The sequence below is a fragment of the Culex quinquefasciatus genome, chromosome 1 (genome assembly GCF_015732765.1).
Source record: "Culex quinquefasciatus strain JHB chromosome 1, VPISU_Cqui_1.0_pri_paternal, whole genome shotgun sequence".
NCBI lineage: Eukaryota > Metazoa > Arthropoda > Insecta > Diptera > Culicidae > Culex > Culex quinquefasciatus.
Genome location: NC_051861.1, coordinates 31,897,534 through 31,910,002, shown reverse-complemented (window position 1 = coordinate 31,910,002; position 12,469 = coordinate 31,897,534). Strand labels below are relative to the sequence as shown.

The 12,469-nt window shown below is 45.6% G+C and overlaps 1 protein-coding gene across 2 annotated transcripts in view; it reads left to right on the top strand.

Annotated features, from left to right (window-relative positions):
• Positions 1-11,744, top strand: part of LOC6044854 — a 75,449-nt gene extending 63,705 nt beyond the window's left edge. The window contains exons 2-7 of one of the 2 annotated variants that reach the window (XM_038258332.1): positions 5,780-6,599; positions 6,711-8,310; positions 8,368-8,564; positions 8,652-8,779; positions 8,849-10,191; positions 10,952-11,744. In XM_038258332.1, the coding sequence (XP_038114260.1) occupies positions 5,780-6,599; positions 6,711-8,310; positions 8,368-8,564; positions 8,652-8,779; positions 8,849-10,191; positions 10,952-11,494 (4,631 nt within the window). In that variant the 3' untranslated portion in view covers positions 11,495-11,744. Of the gene's footprint in view, positions 1-5,779; positions 6,611-6,688; positions 8,311-8,367; positions 8,565-8,651; positions 8,780-8,848; positions 10,192-10,951 lie in introns of both variants that reach the window. The other variant, XM_038258328.1, reaches the window with a different exon arrangement.
• Positions 11,745-12,469: the final 725 nt, after the last annotated feature.

The following is a 12,469-nucleotide window of genomic DNA, read 5'->3' as shown; positions in this document are numbered from 1 at the left end:
AGTCAAATTTGAAGGCAAGCCCACGATTTTTTTTCGTTCAAAATTTTTATGAAAATGGCCTAAGATGTTACAAAAAGACTCACGAAAAATGCTGGATGGAGCAGCTCACCTAAAAAAATACCAAAAACATTTACTGAAACTGTTTTTTTTTTTCAAAAGTGCTCTAAACGTCAAAATTTTCAAAAACCGAACACGAGAGTCGATTCTCCAGACAATTTTACATAAAAGTCTCCATATTGACCATTGTCCTAAGGCCAATCCTTGTGAAGCTACAGTGGTTTTAAACATAAAAATGTTGAAAAAATAGGTTTTTTGACGGTTTTTCGGAATTTCTATATGACAGACTTGATTTTTCAGTCTCGAAAATATGTTTAAAGCTCGTCAAATTTCCCATAAATTTGTCTTTGACCACATTTCAATTAGATGTTTGAGCTTACAGATATAAGCTAATTACATTGCTCATGACTGAAAACATAATATTTTTCAGTGTAGTGTAGTAACCTGGATAGTAAATAAGCTTATATCTGCAAGCCCATGCATCCAATTGAAATGGGGTCAAAGACAAACTTATAGAAAATTGGATGAGCTTTCCGGTAAAATATTTTCGAGACTGAAAAATCAAGTCTGTCATATAGAAATTGCCAAAAACCATCAAAAACCCTATTTTTTCAACATTTTTATTTTTAAAACCGCTGTAACTTCACAAGGATTGGACTTAGGACAATGGTCAATATGTAGACTTTTATGTAAAATTGTCTGGAGAATCGACTCTCGTGTTCGGTTTTTGAAAATTTTGACGTTTAGAGCACTTTTGAAAAAAAACAGTTTCAGTAAATGATTTTTGTATTTTTTATGTGAGCTGCTCCATCCCGCATTTTTCGTGAGTCTTATTGTAATATCTTAGGCTATTTTCAAAAAAAAATTGAACGAAAAAAAAAATCGTGACATCACCTTCAAATTTAAGTTTTAGACTTAAAAATCAAAAAATCTCATAGATGTGGCGTGTATTTTTGTTTCAGTGTATTTTTTTCAGAAAGCCCGTCCAATTTCCTACAAGTTTGTCTTTGACCACTTTTTGATACGACGCAACGGCTTCGAGATACAGTAATTTTTAAATTACAGAATACAAAAATATTTAAATACCTTACGCCCTTCTCAAATGTTATTCTCGAGTACTATTTGCTTCATATGCACAAAAATGGCTTATATAGTCCTAGGATAACATGTCTACAAAGTTTCATTGAAATCGGAGAGGGTCGGGTACAAAAGTATCAGAAAAATTCCTGATTTGAGCTGGAATTGCTCAGAAGGGTAAATATGAAACTTTTTCTTAGTATAACGTTCAAAATCCAATACAAATTTCTAATCAACACAAGAGCAACTTAATTTTAACCAAATAGGCTAAATTTGTCTGGGGATGAACATAACAACTTTGGTCTTTCATATATCCGTGAACATATTTTACAATTATTTGACCACACAAAAAAAATATTAACAAAATTACCAAATTTATCACTTTCTTTAAAATTAATTTGTAGACCAGATAAAAAGCTTTCTTATGCATAATTTATCATGGAAATTTAACTTTTTAACGCATTAATTAAGTTAAAATTACACAAAAAATCAACCAACAAATTTTGAACTTTTCAAAATTCTATTTAGCTTACTGTGCATGTGATTCATAAATGAGCGCACACAAACACTTTTAATATTAATTTAGCTAATTCTCGGGTGAGTTTTCAAAAAGTCGTAAGAGCCACCGTGACCTCCGACACTTATTTTGGATTCTTCCAAATTGAAACAATATTTCATTTGTTTAAAGTTTAGGGCGATTGAAGGACTTGTAGATGAACAATCTCAAGCATTTTTGAAATTTGTTTTTGGCTGTTTTTTCTTCATAACTTATTTTTATTAGGTCCTTTTAGGTGCTGTGACCAGGTTGGGACCGAGGATCGTTAAATAACTAATACATAACAACAAAAAAAACAACTCCTTAAACTCCATACTTGGAGATCATGTAACTGACCAGGGTTACTTGATCCAAGCGGGTCTTACAGGTCTTGAACCTGCCGATGTACTCGGAGAAAATGCCCCACAGCTCAGCAGAACTGTAGAGCACCTCCCCGGCTTCCTCCTTCGTGGCTCCACCGTCTCGCGAGCCACTGCTTCCTTGGCTTTTTCCTGCGGGGCGAGGGCGATCCTTCGATGTTCCGTCCGGGACTGCACCCGGCAACGGAGGGAACTCCGCCGGCGTGAACGCCGGAACTGCTGGACTCTGCTTATCCGCCTTCCTTGCCGGCGGTTTCGGTTTCAACGCCTGCTGGCGCCTCCGGATGAAGTCCGCACGCTTAGGGCAGCTGCGGTCCGTGGCTTCGTGGGCTCCAGAGCAGTTGGCACACCGCTTCGGCTCGGCTTCTTGGACTTTGCACTCGTCCGTCTTGTGGGGACCCCCACAGTTGTTGCACCTGCCTTTCAGGTGACAGTTCCTGGTTCCATGACCCAGCTGCAAGCAGTTCCTGCACTGGGTCACGTTCGGCCGCTTGTTCCGGTAGGCCTCCCACCGGATGATAGTTTTTGCCACAACTTTCATTGCAGAGAGCTTCTTCAGATTGGTGTATCCCTTGGGGAAGACCACAATGTACGGAGTTTCGTCCACGGTGGACTTTTCCTTCCGCTTGATGGCATGTACCTCCAGCGCGTCTAGCTTGAGATCCCTCTTCAGCAGGTACTTGACCTCGTCCGGTTTCAGTTCATCAGGTAAACCACGAAGAACTACCCGATGATTTCGTTCGCTCCGCCGTTCGTGGGTGTAGAATTCCAAATTTACAACTTTCCACTATCGCCACGAGCTTGTAAAAATCCGTGGTATTCTTCACCACCAAAGGTGGTTGCTTTTATTTACTTGCCGACTGGCCGGGTGCTGGAACCGCGTCTCCTCCTCCTGCTGGGCTGGCATTGTTGTTGTTTTTGTCGCCCGAAAGCGCGCTGAATTTGTTGCTATTGAGCAGGGTCTTCTCAACTTTTTCTCCTTCGATGCCGATTTCAGTGACCTCGCTGGACTTCTTCCGCTTCCGATTCCCGCGGACGGGACGAAAATCTTCCTCCTCGAAGGATTCCTCCACCTCCATCCGTCAAAAACTTCCAAGCACGCGAGATGACAACACGAGCAAAACACGTCTTAACTTGTCGCTGGCTTGCGACTGAGTGTTTTTGGCTTTGTTTGCCAATGGCTCTTACGTGTCTTTTTGAAAACTATTCCGAGAATTGTACAATTTTGGAGCTTTATTTTGAAAAGGTAAAAAAAAAACACTTTATTTCACTTTAAAAGCGTTTTTGAAAGCGCATTAGGAAAGGGATGAATTTTGTTTTTAGTCCATTAATTTTGGCTCTATTGTAAAATCCTACAGTTCCTTCCTTCACTTGACGAAAAGTACACACTACAAGTTATTGTATCCAATAAAGCAACAAATTACAAATTAAAAATACTCAAGAAATTATACCATTGGGATTTTATAAGGAATTTTGAATCTTTTTTTTTTTTTTTTAAATTGGCACTGAAGTGACGAAAATTTATTGTTTAGCTTTATAAAAAAAGTTAAGTTTTTTTTTCAACTTTTACATGGTTCAATAAAAAATGACGCCTTTTTGACTAAATATAATACTGAAAAAAAAGAATTTAACGAGGGTAGTTTTATCGAACGTATAAAAAATAAATTTCATTCACAAAAATCTATACAAACGTATCTAAAATGTGCATTTCATGCCTTTTACGTTTACGACTTGGTTTTTTTATTCTCGCCCAAGATTTGTCTCCCCGAACGCAAAGCCCAGAAAACAAACATACTACAATGCCACCGGCACCATGAGTGCATTGCACCAGCTGCTGGAAGCTCTACACTCCGCAACGTGAGTACGTCCATGACGCTGCACTCACTCTGTGTGCGTGTGTGTTGGGATATGGATATTGGATATATATGCATAATATACTTGTATGATTGATTTGCTCAATAAATCACCCCCAGGTGAATGGTATTGACATATTGGCTTTGACTTGGAGCACTCGCAAGGCTGTTCTCCTTACTCTCTTTGGTGCAGCAGCTCCTCCGGCTACGATCAGTGTACTCTGGGCGAATCTTTCGAAAGGTCGTATCAATCGAGAAGTTGTTTGATCTACCTTTTGTTTTTTTTTCAATTTGGTTGATTTTGTATTATTTTATACGCCTTTTTAACACATTTCTCAAGATTAAGGCAGGATCGCCCACGCGCTCGGCTTTGACGCGCCATGCAACAAAAGTGCAGACAGGCTTGCTCTCCGTAAAATGATCAGTAGGGGGAGAGGGGGTAATATGCACCCCTTAAGGGAAAACTGTGATTTTTCAACCATTACAGCAGTACTGTGGAAGTATTATGTCCGATGTTCTAAACCAACTATTATTCTTTGTCATCCATGTGAAAAAAGTCTTAAAAAACCTCAAAATTGTTCGAAAATAAAAAAATTCTAAAAACATTTCTGATTCATTTCAAACAACCATGCGGGGCAATATGCACCGCAACATTGGGGCAAAATGCACTACAACAACGGGGCAAAATGCACCACAACATGGGGAAAAATGCACTGGGTAAAAGCAGTTTTCACTAGTCACCACTAGATGACACCACTGTTTTTACAAAGGAGCTTCACAGCGGTGCATTTTGCCCCGACTATGCTTTTTGTCGAAAATTTAATTAAAAATACATTTTTTGATGTTTTTGGACTCATCTATCTACAGAATAATGAAAATTATGGCAAAAACTATCTGCCTCAAAAACTTACAATAACAATAAATGCTTTTTATATTGTCCAAAAATCATAACGAAAGTTCAATGAAAATTAGATGAAAACACAACATTATAATGTTTTTCAAATAACTTAAGCTGATTTTATACTACAAAGTTCATTTTTTTCCAGCATTGTTTAGCAATAATAAGCTTTCAATTTCTATGATTTTTTCCCGAACAATTCTTCCAAATCCAAGAAAAGCAGGGGGTGCATTTTGCCCCAGGGGTGCATATTACCCCCTCTCCCCCTACAACAACAGTACATCTCTCTCAGCGTCGATCGTAGTAACCTACCCCAACAGCAGAGTAATTTGTGCGGATGCAAGGATGGTACAACAAATTAGGATGAGCGCTAGCGACAACAATACGGATTGACCCTATCACGTGTTTAGTGGCGTGTAGAAGCCATCCTCAAATTGCGAACTAGTTTTTTTTTATTTTTTAAAGAAGGATTGACCGAGAGTAAAATGGACTCACTGTTATTCGAGAGGTTAATGGTAACACCGGGAGGATTATGCTCTCGACAATCGGCATTCAAGCACTTCTTACCACGACTAGGGTGGCCGAAACTAGGGAGTCATCTGTTAAATCAAAGATTACGGGATTGGTTCCAGCAAGTGTCACTTTTGTTGTTTTGAATGAGTAAACTTTTTTAGAATGAACCTGAGAGTAACCGAACTGTTTCCTTGTTTTTGAGTGAGACACATTTAAGCTAAGTTTAACAAGTCTGATTTTAAAGCATGGCAACTTTTAAATTAAAGTCACCTTCAATCTTAATATAAAAAGCAAGAAAGCTAAAAAATATCAATTTGACAATTTCTTTGGATCGAATTGGGCTCGAATAACGGAAACTTTAGATCGTTGACCAACCAATTCTTGCAAAAATGTGTAAATTCACTGCTATACAGTTTCACGACACCGGCATTAATCGAATCCCCTCTCTCTCTACCCTATTTCGCAGTGTCAGCGTTCGTTAACAGCCCGGGCCCGGACCGGTTGCGGCTCACGGTGTCCCCGCCGGCCCAGGTGGTAATCACGGCGACCAAGAACAGCCCCGTGTACTTGCCATGCCACGCCGAGGCTGACGTCGACAGCCGCAATGACTGGTCCAACTCGGAAATGGACGCTGAGCTGGACGACGGCGACTATGAGGACGTCGTCGCCGCCGGTGGTGGTGGTCTGTACGAGGACGCGGCGCTCGATCTGACCAGCCTGGCACACGACCCGGTGAACCCACGGCACCGAGATAACGATCTGGATGACGAGGAGGAGGAGGAGGATGACGATGAGGAGTACGATGAAGAGTCCGAGCGGAGACGGCAGCGAAGGAGAAGACAGCGCTATCGAAGAGCGCTCTACAGCGACGACGACCTCATCGAGTACGTGTGGTTCCGGAACGGGTTGGAGTTCTTCAGCACGGCCTTCCAAAACCAGAACCACAAACAGTCGCACAAAGGCTTCCGGTTGTTCCCGAATGGAACGCTGAAGATACCGTACAACCGCCAGTTTAGCAACATCTCCGCTGGGGTGTACCGGTGCAAAGCGAACCTGACGCGGCATGCCGCCGGAACAATCATGTCGACGGAATCGGTGGTCACCATCGCTTACCTCGAGCGGCACAGTACGATCATCTCGGACAACAACACCGTAGTGGCTGCCGCCCAGCAACCGCTCGTACTGCACTGTCCGTTCGTGAGCCATCCACCGGCCAACGTAACCTGGATGGTCAACAAGACCCAGATACTGTTCAACAACTACGCTCAGAGCGCGCAAGACACCAGGCGAGTAAAAGGTTTCTTTTGAACCGTTTTAATCCCGCTGAGCTCGCTGTTCAGTGAACTCAATTGACACCCGCCAAGCCTTTAATTAGATCACACTTGTTTCCATTACAGGTACTACCAGCTACAGAACGGCAGTCTGCTGATGGCCGACGTGCGCCTCTCCGATGCCGGTCGATATCGGTGCAATGCGACCAACAACTTTGCGGCGAAAGCCTTTCGCAGTTACAGCTATGTGGTGAACGTTCAACCAGCGTCAACCAGCGTGAAGTCAGTGGACCGTCTGCTGCCGCGAATGCAACAGCAAATCCAGCACGTCCGAACGGGATCAACACTGAAGCTGAACTGTGCCAGCGAAGCGGGTCGACCGCGGTGGACATTCACACCCCGGCAGGGCAAGATTCCGATCAGCTTGGTCAACTTCACATACCAGTTGGTGTTCGTAAATGTTTCGATGGACAAACACGACGGGGTGTACAACTGCTCAGTCGGTAGCGATTTTCAGCTGTTCAACGTGACCGTACTCGTTCCGCCGGTGTTTTTGAGCAAAATCACTTCGGTGACCTCGTCAGTTGTGGCGTCCATGTCGTTCAACAGCACCGTCAGCGGTAACCCGAAGCCCAAGATAACTTGGTTCAAGAACGGTCGAGAGCTCAAGAACAGTTACATCGCTCACTACGACTATCCGATGCTTCGTATCAACACCATCGACCCGGAGGACGAAGGTCTGTACCAGTGCATCGCGAAGAACGAAGCTGGAGAAGCTAGCATCTCGATGTACCTGTCGATCCGAGATAAAGACAAGTACCGGCGGTTGTACAAGCGTCCGGAGAACATCCAGTGCTACCCGGTGGACACGACCAGCTTGTACGTCCGGTTCGATCGAGGCATGCAGCACATCAACACGGAGTACGCCATGTACTACCTAGCGTCGGATGACCCGTACAGTTGGTACAGCTCTCCACCGACGCAGCTGATCACCAACAACAGTCTGAAGATCACCGGACCGGCAGTGACTCCATTCCGCAACTACACCGTGTACTTGCGAGCCTGCTCCGTGAACAACGTAGCCGACGCTGGAGGTTCAGGGCCATCCGGAAAGGAGCAGGTCATTCCGTCGAAGCTGTCCAAAGGATTTCAGTGCACATCGCAAGGCGTCCCGGTCCTGTCGATCTTCTTCCCAAACGGAATCTTCATCTGGTGGCCAAGATTCCCGAACGTGGAACCAACCGCTCTCACCATACAGTTCAAGCAGGTCGACGATACAGATCAAGCGCCCGCCTTGGCCGATCATATAAACGGTACGCTGCAGATCCTCGACGACTACATCACCCACGAGGAGGTCGCTCCGCTCTTAATCCCCGTCAACGTAACTTTCACGCAGTTTTTTGAAAACATACCGGAGGACAGCGCAAGCAGCGGTATCAAGCGTCGCCGTCGAGCGTTCGACATTGGCAAGAATCCCAAGCAGATTTTCGAGTCGCTGACCGGTACCCAGATGGATCTGGAGAAGGCGGGTGGAAGTGCCGGCGGTGAGTCGGGAAAGCCCGGTCGCCGGATTCGTCAGGTATCGATCAGTCAGATCAAAGTGCCGGGTAACGTAACGGGCGTGCTAATCCCCAACACGAACAAGCTGGTCGTGAGGATTCTGGGATCGGTCAGCCCCGACGGAGAGCCGATGGTGCAGGACTACCGATACATCCAGTGGAAGACGGTAAGTGGCGCGGTGGAAGCAACTTTAGTGAAAATACTTCAATTATCCCGATTTCAGATCGACGCCGCCCACCGTCCTCCGGACACGGTCAACCGCTTCCAGACGGAGCATCTTGACGCGCGCAGTGTCCAGTTCACCTGGAGCCGCTTCATCGCGACGGACGCGATCAACCGGTGTCTGATGCTGTGCTACAAGAACGTCAACCACGACGTCGTCATCCGCGGAGGCTCGAACCGGGTCAACTGTCTGAACATGTGAGTCCGTACGGAGACTGTTGCTCCTCGCTTGCGGGAACCGTTAACGCATTTGCTTCTCATACTAATGGTCAAATTGTATTTCAGTCCGAAGGATGCGACGCACTACAACCTGGCGGGTTTGCTTCCGTTCACGCTGTACAAGGCGTTCCTCAGGCCGTGTCACTCCAAAGAGGCTATCAGCGCCGTGCTGGACTTTCAGACGAAGCAGGATGGTACGTTTGGGGGGGGAGAAGGTCCTACAAAAAAAGAACCTTTATTCACATTTTCGTCTATTCTTGCAGTCCCCGGACCCGTGACGAACCACATGCTGGAGCGAAAGGACGGAATCACACTCTCGTGGGGTCCACCGGAGAATCGCAACGGAGTGCTTCAAGGCTACCAGGTCACGTGGATAGACAAAGACAACGTGCACTACACGGCGAATTTGACGGTGGACGCACGACGTTTTCACTTTCCGAACGTGTCCGCAGAGGAAAAGATCAACATCTCCATTCGGGCTATCGGAAGCACCGGAATGGGCATACCGATCTATGTGAATCTTCTCAACTACGTGGTCGTCACTCCGGAACCACCCGTGGCAGATCCCGTTCCGTGGGTGGAGATCGCGATCGGCACGGTGATGGTCGTGTTCTTCCTGCTGTTCTGTTGTCTGCTGGTTATACACAGACGGAACTGCAAGAAGACGCATAGGAACCAGGATGCAGCGAACACCACAACGATGGCGCTGCAGGCGCACCACACAACCAACTGCAGCGCCGACATCCACGAGATGCAAACGCTAATTAGGACGCCGGATCAACTACCAGTATTAATACCGAACGGCAAATACAAACAACCCCAGCATTTGCAGATCATCAACGCGCTGGAAAGCGTTCGAGGGCCTGCCAACACTACCTCGAACGTCGCCAGCAGCTCTGCCAACGGAAAGTCGCACCGTTTGTCCTCCAACCCCAGAAATGGACTCTTGCCTCACTCGAACATTTCTTCCCTAAAAGTGAACTCGCCACTTCCAGTCCCTCAACCAACAGTATCCTCAGGTGTCTTCGGTACCAGCACACCGTTGAGCACACTCTTGAACACTAGTAGATGTAACCACGTTGTCCCAGGCGCGGAACAACCTCAGATGTCTATCGCCACTAGCAGTAATAGTATTTATCGTAGTTCCAATAGTAGCTATCTCAATGCGGCCGAAGAGCACAGCGAACCACGTGCTCCCGCGGAAGCTGGACTCAGTACGGGTGATCCAATAAGCCAACTGCAACCGAAACATTCCTCCAGAGCAACAACAACAACAACAACCACTTCTATGTTTACACCCAACAACCACCCGGCGGAACAACAGCACCCGGTTCCGCCCAGTTCCGCAGCTACCTCGACGTCGCTCTCGTCGGCGTCCAACCTCTCCGCCAACTCGGCCGGCTCGAGTGGCGGCTCCCCGACGATATCGTCCTGTTCTGTTCCCCAGCAGCAGCCACTACCAGTACAGTACAATCACCCCTACGTGGCCACCGTGCACCGGAGCAATCACCCGGCCAACGGTGGCCTCGGTGCGGCTTCTGTCTCCTTTCCTGGCACGTGTTTCAGCGTGACCCCAGCGGAGGTGCGAATAACCGAGAATCCTCAGGTGAGATACTTAAATGCTTTGATGTTTAGCGTTTAGCACCTCATCCGTCAAACGGCTTCCAACCTTAGCTTATCTGGATTTTAACTCACTTATTCCGGATCTCAACTTTTTGTTGACTGTTTGTGATTTTTCGTATTCTGGCTCAGTAGGCGGCCTTGTCAGAACTGCGTTTCCGGTTCCAAAATTTATATGATCAATTTGCTCTTTTAGAAACAAGACACATGCGCTGTTGTTGAGAAAGTGTGTTGATCTGTCCACTTGCCGTAACGTTCTTGCTGGCTTTTATCTCGTTTAGGTATTTCTTTTAAAGTTCAACAACAATATTTTTCAATAACTTTTAAGTTGACTGTAAGTCCTCCGACAAACGGCTGGCTGCCACAGTGTTCTCTTCGGCGTGATTTGTGGTGTAATTGGTTGTTCTCGTTGTCCATGGTCATTGCTTTGTTCGTTTCCAAAATTCGGTATGTTGTTATCTTACACACAGCTTTTTTTTTGCTGATCCTTTTTCCTCGTCCAAGCCGTAAAATAGTAGTGTACTCACATGCGCAGTCTTTTTTCGATTTTTTTATTTTACGACCTTTCGTGTTATTTAATGTGTCTTACCTGTCAATCGTACACGATTGTTGTGGTTTACAAAAAATCTCCTAAAATTTGGACAACGAAGACCATTGTGACGATGAGGGATGCTTGACAAAATGGCAGATAGGGGTGTTCAAAACAGAATATAATCAACGAACATCAAACTTGTTTCTCATTTCAGTATTCCAAAACCAGCAAACAAGCGGATGGATACCACCACGCTGCTCCATCGGCCGTATTGAACACTTCACTGTTCGACAGTAGCCAACGTAGATTATTAGATTTAACAATAGATAGTAATAGTGTAGAGCAGTACGACGACGAGGACGACGGCGGTGACGACAACGCAACCAACTGTGATCAGAACGACGACGACTCCGCGTCACGGGAACTACCCGTGACCGGCCAGCTAACGGTACGAGTGGTCCGGCAGAGCTCCCCTTCGGAGGAGGGCGACGACAACAACAACGGTGCCGGCCGCGGTCCCAGTCTGCACAATAACGACTGCCGGCATCAGCTGGCGGCCCTCCGGAGTCACCACGATCCGGTGGCGGTGGCGGCGGACATCGTCGAGTATGACCACGAAGAGGACGATGACAATCTGGAAGAGCTGGACAACTCGTCGGCGCTGCTGACCGAGAGTGGGCTCAGCTCGAAACCGTTGCACCAGCAGCACGCCTCCAGCTGGAACTTCCGGCGGCCGATCGTCGGTCCGAACGGTTAGTTGCCAGTGTCAGTCGCCTGTAGCGTCGCACAACAGCAACTACATCATAATCATCATCACAATCAACATGTTCTAATCGACCCCCTCTCGAAACCTACAGCAACAACGCATGTGATCGCCATTATCGTAAAGGAGTAAGATGACTATACTTACACTGTGTGTGTTTATTTTTTTTTCTAAATTTATAATATTTTGTTTGGGTTTATTTAGGTTCAAGGGATGAAAGAGTTCGCGTTGATTTAGTTTGGCATAGGAATGTATCTCAAACTGACAAGAAAATTTTAAAGAGAGTAACAACAGCCTTGTGGTTGACAGATACCTTACCTGAAAATGTATTTACTTTGATTGCATCAAAGCTGAAAATGCTGGAAGGTAAGATGCCTCTCATAGCTGTCCAGTCACGACGGGCATGTTGATGTCTACTAGATGTCACGTTGACAAAATTAGGTTTTACACCGTGACGTCATTTGACAGCTCGTGTGCACTTCTTTCTAGCCTCCTCCAAATGGAGTCGGCGTAACACCTTATTAGGTTTTACAGCGTGACGTCACGAGCGCACACGCACACACATTTTACTGAGACACACGGGCAAAAAATGTAAACAGTGCAGCCAAGCTGTCAAATTTCTAACCTAAAAATCGAGTCGGCGTAAAACCTAATTGAAGTAGCCAACAGTGAGTCATTCCCGTTATAGGTCTAGGCTCAATGACCGTCGGAATAGGCGGCGGGTCAGATGCATTCTCCCCCTCACTTCGTCTCACCATCCAGCTGTAGCTTTGTTGACAAATAAACGGAGCATGTGGTCGCATGATGGCGGCATCGAACCAGAATTAGGGATGATGATTTAGTTAAAAACGATTTTTTTTTTCAAGAATAATTTTATTATTCCAACTGAATGAAAATTTTGCAAGAATGTTCAAACAATTATTAATGATGCTGGAGAAGTGATAAAAGATCAAAATGTTAAGCCATGAT